General features: G+C 42.9%; 1 protein-coding gene across 1 annotated transcript; it reads left to right on the plus strand.

Annotated features, from left to right (window-relative positions):
* Positions 1 to 10,181, plus strand: LOC310701003 (keratin, type II cytoskeletal 73-like; the record flags this gene model as incomplete). Its single annotated transcript, XM_083490964.1, has 8 exons — positions 1 to 345; positions 1,146 to 1,357; positions 2,686 to 2,746; positions 5,104 to 5,199; positions 6,404 to 6,568; positions 7,519 to 7,644; positions 8,495 to 8,715; positions 10,139 to 10,181. The coding sequence occupies 8 exons, from the start codon at positions 1 to 3 to the stop codon at positions 10,179 to 10,181; spliced, it is 1,269 nt and encodes a 422-aa protein (XP_083347090.1).
* Positions 10,182 to 11,110: the final 929 nt, after the last annotated feature.

Genomic DNA, 11,110 nt, shown 5'->3' on the forward strand with positions numbered 1-11,110 from the left:
ATGAGCCGTCAGCTCTTAGTAGGCAGACAACGTGCTAGAAGCCCCTTCACCAAACTCTCCACAAGTAACTCAGTCTCCCGGTTTCATCCTGGCAGCTACAAAAGCAGAAGTATGTCTAGGATTAGTGGAAGAACAACAGTCCTGTGTGGAGACTACAAGAGTGGCACTTGTGGAGCTGGTGGTCCAAGCGTGCATAGAAGATACAGCATCCATGGGGTACAGGTTGACCCGCATCTGCTGGAGCCTTTCCATGTGGACATCTGCCCTGAGATCCAGAAAGTGAGACAACAAGAGATGGAGCAGATGAAGAACCTTAACAGCCAATTTGCCGATTTCATTGATAAGGTGAGATCAGAATGGGAGGCTTTTGTTGCACCACCAGACTGTTGCCATAGCCAGTGCTGCTGGGAAGCATTCAAGTAATCTTTAGCCTGGTTCTGGTATCTGCAATAGGTGCAGCTGTTGGGTTAAGACTCCTTGTCCTTGTACGATGGTGAAACTGGTGCCATACCCCTTATTCCTGGAACAAATCTCAGACCCCACCCCAGCATGTAGCACCATCACTCTTTCGACACTGATGGTTGCCATCTGCCATCAATATGGTGACCACTGAGGTGCTGGAGTCCATGAGTTGCAGGATCTCTTCCAGCCTTGTGCTGTAGCATCTATAGGTGGGATGGATCATTGATAGACCTCTTCTTCCTGACACTCCTTAAAGCATCCTAGTAAAAGATCTATCATCTGAATTGAGTAGCAATTATTTCCATGTGAATGTTTTACCAAAGCTGAACAAAAAGTGATTAATTAGCTGAGTACATTTGTTATGAGCTAGTAACTTGGGTGGATTTATTTGCAAGGTTGATTTAAAGACTTGGAAAACAGTTGGCCTTAATCTTTTCTATGCACTAAGCAAACCTTTTCTAATATATAGATTAATCCTTGTTTTGATCTCTTTGCTTCCAATATTCTCACAAAGGCCTTTCTTTTCTTAGCTAGTTGCACCAATCCATTTTGCACCTTCACTAAACCACTAAATTTGCAGCCATGTTGTAATATAGATGTACTCTGTGAAACAGTTTGAGCAGTAAGCATTGCTGGGCAAAATCTTCTTCATATCTATTCATTTGCTTTATGTTGGATTTCAGGTGCAGTGCTTGGAACAGAAGAACCAGCTGCTTTCAACCAAATGGTCCTTTCTACAGAAACAAGCCAAACCACCCACAAAATGTCTGAAATCTATTTTCGAGCAGTTCATTTGCAACCTGAAGAAGCAGCTGGACCATTTGCTGTGTGAGAAGGGAAAACTGGAGACTGATTGTGAGTGTTCAAAAGAAGAGGCTGAAGACTGCAAGTCCAGGTGAGTTGACCGGTTCATGGAATCAGCTGTTCTGGAATTGTGCAAAGAAAGGAAATGATGGCATTAAGAATGGAAAGGGTTTTCTGTCTTTTCTCCTTAAATTGGCTTTTGTCCTTCATAAATGGTGACTTAACAGAATTCTGCTTCTCCCCTGCACACTTCTGTTTCTCTCTAGTTTTTGGAATGAATTAACAGTATCTAGGGGAGCATCTGAATTTGCTGTACATTAAGTCAGATCATTGGTCTGTCAAACTCAGTATCTCAAAGACGGCCAGCACAGGTTTAGATTCCCTTAACAGAAGATGGCAAGGATTGAATCCAGGATCATTCACATAGACCAGGGGTCGGAAAGGTTTACCTCGCCTGGGTCGGATCACTCCAGCAGAGATCCCTCCATGGGCCGGATCGCGTGCACATGCGACTGTGTTTTCCAGTGTCGACGTCTGCATCTGGGCAGATGTGATTTTCGGCCCAGAGGAAGCGAGTCGCTGCTCTGGTTTAGCACAGCATGTGGGGACTCGCCAAGCAGGCGGCTCGGTTTGGGGGCAGCTCGTGGGCCAGTTAAACGACCCCCGTGGGCTGCTTGTGGCCCATGGGCCTTAGGTTGCCTACCCCTGACATAGACAGCATGTTCCACTTTGCAAACTCCAGTGAATGAATTGCGACACACAGTCACTTTTTATTAAGTGTCCACCGTGAGATTGAACAAACAGGTGAATTGAGTCATAGACATCCTTGAAGCACAGCATATCTGAAGGAGGAAATATGTCATATTTGGAGTGTTCTTATAAAGAGTTAGTCCAATACTTTTAGCCCAGTATTGCCCACCACAGCGGTAAATAATGTGGTGCTTGCAGATGTCATTGGATTACAATGGAAACACCATCCAGACCAGGAAATCCACTTATCCCTTATAAATGGGGAAATCCTCTGTAGTTAGTACCCAGTAGTGGCTGGTGTGGTGGGCATTGGTCACCTGGCTTCTTAATGCCACATCACTGTCAGTTACCAATAGGAAGGGGCCAGGGAGTGGCGAACTCAGTGCAGTGGCAGATGCAGCAGTGGGAATATCAGATTGTCAGCGTGGCATATGACTCTGAGCAGTGGTTGCTGGGTAGTAGCAGTGGCGGGATGCTATTGTGCTCATATCCTACTTGTGGGATTCCAGAGACATCTGGTTGGCTGCTGTGGGAACTGGATTCTGGACTCGCTGGACCTTTGCCCTAATTCAGCTGGGCTCATAATATGTTCTTCTGTTCTTAGTAGTGAGTGAAATACTGAACTGATCACCATCCCTTTGTAGTTTCATTTTAACTTCTATCTTACAGGTATGAAGAGAAAGTGAACCAACGCTGTGCTGCAGAGAACAAATTTGCAGAACTCAAGAAGGTAAGAGGAAGAAGCCATTGGTATAATAATAATAATAATAATAATAATAATAATAATAATAATATATTTATACCCTGCCCACATCTGGCTGGTTTTCCCAAGCCACTCTGGGCGGCTTCCAACAAAATATTAAAAACACAATAAAACAGGTATAGCCTGCTGAAACATTTCAATTAAAAATAATGAGGTTTTCTCCTCATTTCAGAAATATCTGTTTTAAAAATGAGAAATCTCCCCATTTTATTTTTTTTAATAATTCAGTTTTCTTTGTTGCTGTCATCACCACCACCATCTGACACCCCTCTATCTTGCTTCCTCCCAGCTCAGTAGGCTGGGAGGGATGGAGACCATGGAGACCATGGTTTATGGATTATTGGGGTCCTATCAGGCATCCTTTTTATTATGCATTCATGATGATTTGTACAGTGGTACCTCGGGTTAAGTACTTAATTCGTTCTGGAGGTCCGTTCTTAACCTGAAACTGTTCTTAACCTGAAGCACCACTTTAGCTAATGGGGCCTCCTGCAGCCGCTGCGCCACCAGAGCACGATTTCTGTTCTCATCCTGAAGCAAAGTTCTTAACCTGAGGTACTATTTCTGGGTTAGCGGAGTCTGTAACCTGAAGCGTATTTAACCTGAAGCATATGTAACCCGAGGTACTACTGTAGTCGTGATACTATTGGGACAGTCATCTGTGATTGTGTTTGCAAAATACTCTTTGTACCTGCAAGGGTTTTGGGGTAGTCTAACTGCTTCATTTCCGATCAATGCATACCATGAAATTGCTTGGCAAAATCCCATAACTTTTTAGAATGCAAACATTCTGCTTTAATTCCGTCTTTTATTACATTGTAACCCCTTTGGACAGCAATAATGTGGTAGGACTGGGCCTCAAAGACTCTGTTCATGCATTTCTGTGCTGTCATGCTTTCCATGTTAGCCATACTGAGAATAGACTCATTGAAATTAATGGACACGACTAACTTAAGTCCATTAATTTAAATAGGTCTACTCTGAGTAAAACAGTGTTGGCTACTGTTCTTGAGCTCCTTGGAGAAAAAGGTCAGACATAAATGCAATAAGTAAATTAAAAGGAGTTGTGAAATTAGACCAAAGACCTATGTAAGATTGTTAATTCAGGACAGTAGTAATACCTCAGTCAGTGGAGCATGAGACTCAAATGAGACTCAATCTCTTTTTTAAAAAAAAAAAAAATATTTATTAAAAGTTGAAAGATTACAGAAAGAAGTAAAAAAAGAGAAAAAGTAAACAATACAAATCAATACATTACAATACATAAAAAAACAAAAGACACAGTACATCAAAACAAAAACAAAAGCAAAAACAATTAAAAACACATCCAGTATTTCCATATCTTTGTCTTTCATTAACTTGTTTCATCGACCTCCTCACACCTCCCTTTTTTGTATTCTAGTTATTAATTGTTTCAGCAAATCCTTTCCATCTTTCACTGTTTTCTGTCATTTAATTGTCTTGATTTATTTTAACCTTATCTTACCATTAAAACCCTAAACTTATTTGAACTTAACTCCTTATAATGTTTCTACTAAAGCCATGTAATATCATTCCAACATTTTTCTAACACTCATTAATTTTACAATATTTCTCTAAATAAATTTTAAACTTTTTTCCAATCTTCTTTCACCGTCTCTTCTCCCTGGTCTCGGATTCTGTCAGTCCTTTCAATCAATTCCATATGGTCCATCAACCTGGTGATCTTCTGTCCGAAGCTCTTAACTCTTTTCCATGTCCCTTCTGCAGATCTTCTTCATATTTATACATGCACTTAACTTTATCTTCTGCTGATCTTGTTCTTAATTTCCTTCCTTTGGCACTGAGGAATAGATCTCGGGGAAACTCCAACCTAACAATGTCTTTATTCCTTCTCGACAGGTCAGCCCATTCTCCATAGTCAAAACTAAAGTCCATAAGATATTTCAGAGCGTGTTTCAAAATCCCTCCGAAGCTAAAGGCCCCCACAACTCCAATCTCCCCCTGACCCAGATCCAGATCCCAAAAGCCAGAGCATCCCTGCATAAGGGGATCTATCCAACTTTCCTTCTCCAATCCAAGCGGGCATGAGACTCAATCTCAAGGCTGTGGGTTCAAGCCTCATGTTGAACATAAGTTTCCTGCATTTCAGGGGGTTGGACTAGACGACTCTTGTGGTCCTTTCCAACTCTACAGTCCTATGATTCTATGAAATGGATTTACGATCTATAAAATGTCTCATAAGTCTGTTCATGTAAGCAAACTCTAGACGTTTTTGCCCCCTTTCCTTTGAAACCACATCTAAACAGTAGAATATAAATAACAGGAAAATGTCATCCTTGCAGGATAGAGACTGTGTCGCTTTGAACAATGCAGAGCTGGAGATACATGTCAGTCTCCTCTCCCAAGAGATCGAGTTCCTGCGCTGCATATATCTGAAGGTAGGTAAGGAGACATTCCTTGCAGAAACACTCCGTATTATCTCCACTTAGCCTATACATCTCAAGATGCCATTCAAATCCTAGTAAGTACAGAAGAAGTAATGGACATGGGGGGAAAGCTACCTGAATCTGATTAGCAAATTCCTAAAGCTGGTCTGAATGGAGCAGAGCTGTAAACGGTGGTCCCCACCCTCACTTGAAAAGGTGAAGAGTATCCAAGTCTAGTCATCGTTGAACTTAAGGCAAAAAATAAAATAAAACCCTTAAGTACCTCCCTCCCTCGCTGGCAGTGAGTCATCATCATTTAGATCACTAATAACTTATTGCCATAATGACACCCAAAATGATTTGCCTGAGGTTGCTGCCTCATTCTGCCTAATGATAGGGCCAGCTCTGTAAATTCCAGTGGTTGGTTGACATGTAGTGGGCATCTTTGCCTAACTAGCCTGGATTTGCAAGTGAATTAGGCCTACTTTTAGGTTACAATGAATATTTCTGAGCAGTGTTATGATGAGATATTAAAATTGTTAAGTCTCTTGACTTACGGCATTCTTCTCCTTCTTCTTTGGCAATCACTCATAGCTGAGTAAGATTGTCTTCCATAAACACGGTTTTAACAATGAGTCCGTAAGTGACTGTGGAGGCCAATTCTGGATCCACACGTCCTTCCACAGTGGGGACATTGGTTTCCGGGCGGGAGTTGATCACGGTGTGGATTTGCCAAGCGTGCCTTCCTCTTAGCACGTTTCCCCCTTGCGTCCTGAGTTTGAGTGTCTTCAAAGCCTATGACACCTTTGGTAAAGGCTGTTCTCCAATTAGAGCACTAGCAGGCCAGTGTTTCCCAGTTGTCAGTCTTTAAATCTCTTTTGTTGACCACCAGCATTACGCCTTCCATTTTTAAGTTCATTCACACATGTGTGAATGAGTAACTACAGATTAATTACGGTAACCCAAACTCCAACTCAAATGCAATGCTTTGCACTGATGCCAATTCACATGTTCAGCTAAGAGTCACCACAAAGAGCTGAGCAAGGAAGTAATGGTAGTTCAAGCAATGTGTTTGTCCATGTGAACCAGCTGTTAGCATTTGTACCTGCATTACAGATTTGCCTTATTACAACTCTAGCAAAGTTGGCAGAGAGAAGAAGTATTTGAGATAAGGGGTAAACAACGAATGATGATGCATTTGGGTCAATATCCTTAGGAGGAAGCTCAACTGGACCATCACACCGGAGATTTGGATGTGGTTGTGAAAATGGACAACAGCAGATGTTTAGACATGGACAGCATTATTGCCATCCTAAGGGAAGAGTACAAAGAAATTGTCCAGAGGAGCAAAGCTGAGGCAGATGCCTTCTACCAAAACAAGGTAGGTGCTGAAACAAGGTGGGCGTTGGAGCTTAAACAAAATGTCACAAATTCAAAAAGCGGTCTATTAAAGAAAAAAAAAGTCTTAATGACACAAGTACTATGCAATCATGATAGGGGGTACTCATTTGCTGAAATATTTCAGGTTGCCCTCATCCTTCACAAATATTTCTCTGGCTGCTTTTGATATCCTCTCAATTTGTAGCATTGTAAGACTGGGGTTCTTTATTTTGTCCATTGACTTGTAGCTGTAATAATAATAATAATAATAATAATAATAATAATAATAATAATAATTTTTATTTATATCCCGCCCTCCCCAGCCAAAGCCGGGCTCAGGGCGGCTAACAACACTAAAATAGTGCAACATTATAAAAACATTATAAAAGTTAATTAAAATCAAAATTGATGGCAACCATAAACTAAAGTTTTGTAAAGATTGCCAAAGGAGGGAGTCAGGCTGCGCCCTGACCAAAGGCCTGGTGGAACAGCTCTGTCTTGCAGACCCTGCGGAAAGATGTCAAGTCCTGCAGGACCCTTGTCTCTTGTGACAGAGTGTTCCACCAGGTTGGAGCCACAGCCGAAAAAGCCCTGGCTCTAGTTGAGGCCAGCCTAACCTCTCCGTGGCCTGGGACCTTCAAGATGTTTTTATTTGAAGACCGTAAGTTCCTCTGTGGGGCATACCAGGAGAGGCGGTCCCGTAGGTACGAGGGTCCTAGGCCTAAGCTATATAAACTGCCAGGACACCAGTTCAGGTGGATGAGTGGGGCTGGAGTGGGGCAGGGACTCAGAAGGAAGGGCGGGGGGCTATCATTGCCACCCTCCCAGAATCTGCTGCATGAGGTAGCTGTCTCACTCTGCCTGACCTGGTCCTATGCTCTTTGCATCTGATCTCTCTCATTATAGCTGCCCTTGCTAAATAGCCATCATACCCTTGTTTATGCCCCCTAGTACGAAGAGGCTCAAAGCAAGAGATGCTGCTTCAAGGGAGACCTGAAGAAATACAAGCAGCAGATTTCAGAACTTACAAGGAGGATTGAGAAGCTTCAGTGTGAAATTCAGAGTGTGCAAAAGGAGGTAAGTTTGGTGGTGAACAGGTCAGGCAACCAGATTTCAAAAATCCAAATTCTGCAACAACAACAACGTATCCACATAAGACCACACATGCAATACAGTTTTGTATAAAGTAGTTTATTATTTCTTAATTGTTTATATTGTACAATCTGAATTTTTTGGACAAGGATGCTGGGAAGACAACGGCATGAGAGGTTGAGGGTAGCAGCTGTGAGTAGCTTGGTGAATATAGGCAGACTGGGAATTAGACCAAGCAGAGATCACAACAAGACCACTTCCAACAACTGGAATCTTTTCTCTTTGAGCAAACAGCCGTAAATTTCTTGGTTCTTAGTTTGCATTTCTCCTTATAGACACGTCGTTGTATGAAGTTTTGACTAAATTAATGCACTTCTCTCTGTTATTTTCACTAAGGTGTGCTCTTTTATCTATACCTTCCCTGAATATACACATTTTTGCACACATTTTTTGGCTGCGTTTCAGCCTGCATATTGTTTCAGGAATTGCCCATTGGGTAGTTTTGCCTAATAATAATAATAATAAAAAAATTTTATTTATACCCCGCCCTTCCTGGTTCAAAAGCCGGGCTCAGGGCGGCTAACAACAAATTTAAAACACTTAATTGTAAACGCAGCATAAAACACAGTATAAAAACATGAATAACAATAAAATTCAAAATGAGAAATGAATCAAATTTCTCCACCATCCTAAGCAGGGACCAGTCCAAATTTCTGATGGAGAAATTAAACCACTGCACAACCACCTCAAATCTGTACACTGAAGGGTTTTGTCATCTGGTTACCCAGCACAAGGAAATGGAGGCTAACCTGACCAACTTCTGTAATCCCTGCAGAATGATGAGCTGCAGAAGGCCATCTGTGATGGGACGGGCGGTGGCGACTGTGCCCTGAAAGATGCTCAGGAGAAATATGCTGAGCTGGTGGAGGCCCTTCGGAATGGCAAGGACGAACTGGCGTGCCTGGTGTGTGACTTCCAGGAGCTACTGAACACAAAGCTTGCCATGGATATTGAGATTGCAGCCTACAAAAGCCTGCTGGAAGGGGAAGAGGAGAGGTGAGCCTGCAAACTGTTGGGAGAGCAATGGCAGTGGAATCATGATGAAAAGTTATGTTAATAGAAAGTTAACTAAGCGTTAACGTGGGTGGCGCTGTGGTCTAAACCACAGAGCCTAGGGCTTGCCAATCAGAAGGTCGTTGGTTCAAATCTCCGCTAGGGGTGAGCTCCCGTTGCTCGGTCCCTGCTCCTGCCAACCTAGCAGTTCGAAAACACATCAAAGTGCAAGTAGATAAATAGGTACCGCTCCAGCGGGAAGGTAAACAGCATTTCCGTGCGCTACTCTGGTTTGCCAGAAGTGGCTTAGTCATGCCGGCCACATGACCCGGAAGCTGTACGCCGGCTCCCTCGCCCAATAAAGCGAGATGAGCGCCGCAACCCCAGAGTCGGTCACGACTAGACCCAACGGTCAGGGGTCCCTTTACCTTTACTTTTAACTAAAGGTTAATTTGCACTTAGGGATCTCAAAGCAGTAAATGGGTGTCATTCGGAGTACAGAGTTTTGGTTGCATCCAGAGAATTCTGGCTGCAAATGGAGTTCATAAAATGAGGGCCCTCAAACTGGTTCTCAGGACTCTCCCCAGAGTTCCCACCCTCTCTGAGTGCTGGGTCGTGTCCTTGAAGCATGATAACGCCTCTTCCAAACCTGGATGGAGGGGAGTGTGTGTGTGTGTGTGTGTGTGTGTGTGTGTGTTTGTGTGTGCACAGAAACCTCTGACGTCTGCATGACTGGAATGTAGCTTACTTTACTGAATTATTCTGTCCACTTTTCCATCTGGCACAACCTACCACTGGTATACACCCCACCTCCAGAAGGGGAATGTACCCTTTGGACTAATAATAATAATAATAATAATAATAATAATAATAATAATTTATTACTTTGACCCCGCCCACCTGGCCGGGCCTCCACAGCCACTCTGGGCGGCTTCCAACAGGCTATTAAAAACACAATAAAGCTTCAAACATTAAAAACGTCCCTAAACAGGGCTGCCTTCAGATGTCTCCTAAATGGCAGATAGTTGTATTTCTTTGACATTTGATGGGAGGGTATTCCACAGGGCAGGCCACTACTGAGAAGGCCCTCTGCCTGGTTTCCTGTAACCTCACTTCTCACAGGGAGGGAACCGCCAGGAGGCCCTCGGAGCTGGACCTCAATGTCTGGGTTGAATGATGGGGGTGGAGACACTCCTTCAGGTATACTGGGCTGAGGCTGTTTAGGCCTTTAAAGGTCAGCACCAACACTTTAAATTGATCTAGGTAATAAACATCTGAAGATGGGATTTGGGGGTTATGTGACTGTAGTCGAAAGAGAACGTACTATATTCTTTTATCCTTGCCCACACAGGATGTCCAAAGATTGTGCAAACTCAGTCAGCGTATGTAAGTAGTCTTCCTTGTTCTTTTCTCCTGTTCTTTGCAGATCAGAATCCATGTTTGGTGCCCCAAAGAAGTTTTGGCAATAACCATTCCATGTGTTTCCTTTCCAGCTGTAGCCAATGCCCCATGCTCTTCCCAAAATGTTGCAAAACCAGGAGGTGACTGCTGTCCAAAGGAGGTCGATGCTTGTGGATCCGAAAGCTTAAGAGTTGCGGTGTCTGCTTTCAGAAGCAACCAGAACAGGCATCAAAGGGGAAGGCACTCCACTGGCTACCAAAGGTCAAGCAGAGCAAAGGCTAAGTAAGACTTCACTAAGAATACGGTCAGGTTTAACGTCAATGATTCCATCCGCCATTTCTCAAATAGCAGGAAGGGGAAGCTTACATATCTAGGTTCTTGGTGATGTGGGTTGAGCGGCTAAAGCAACAAGGGTTGGGCTACAGATACTCAGGGGCACTGTGCACATTATGCAGCAACAAGAAGGGAAGCTACTGGATTCCAAGAAAATACGAATTCCATGAATTTGGCCGTTCTGCCTCTGACAGAGTAAGTCACATCATAGTGGGGACTCACAGGCATGAAACAGAACAGTCTGTCACATGTAAAGTATGGGGGAGAATTTTGATTCGGTTCTTATTTATGGCTGAATCTATCAAATTTGGATTTTCCAAAATAATATGAGAACTGAAACCCAGCCATCCTTCAAAATTCCCACTTATCTGAATTTTGCAATGCAGTTTTCCAACCAATGTACAAAAATGCATATATTATGGGGATTGTGCATAGAAATGAACATATCAGTGACAGTTACATACATGTATTATTAGAAGGAACTGCTTGCAAAAATGTGAATGTTGGTCAAAACTGAATACAAAAGTGTGTGTGTGTATGTGTGTGGGGGGAGAGAGAGAGAAATTCACCATAAAATTCTGTGAAATTTTGGGGATGATTAAAACATTCACAAATTGCTGCAGAAATGTGGAGAACTGAACTCAAGATTGTAAAAATGTGAAAC

Source organism: Podarcis liolepis (genome assembly GCF_965112155.1).
Source record: "Podarcis liolepis genome assembly, chromosome: 2".
Lineage (NCBI taxonomy): Eukaryota > Metazoa > Chordata > Lepidosauria > Squamata > Lacertidae > Podarcis > Podarcis liolepis.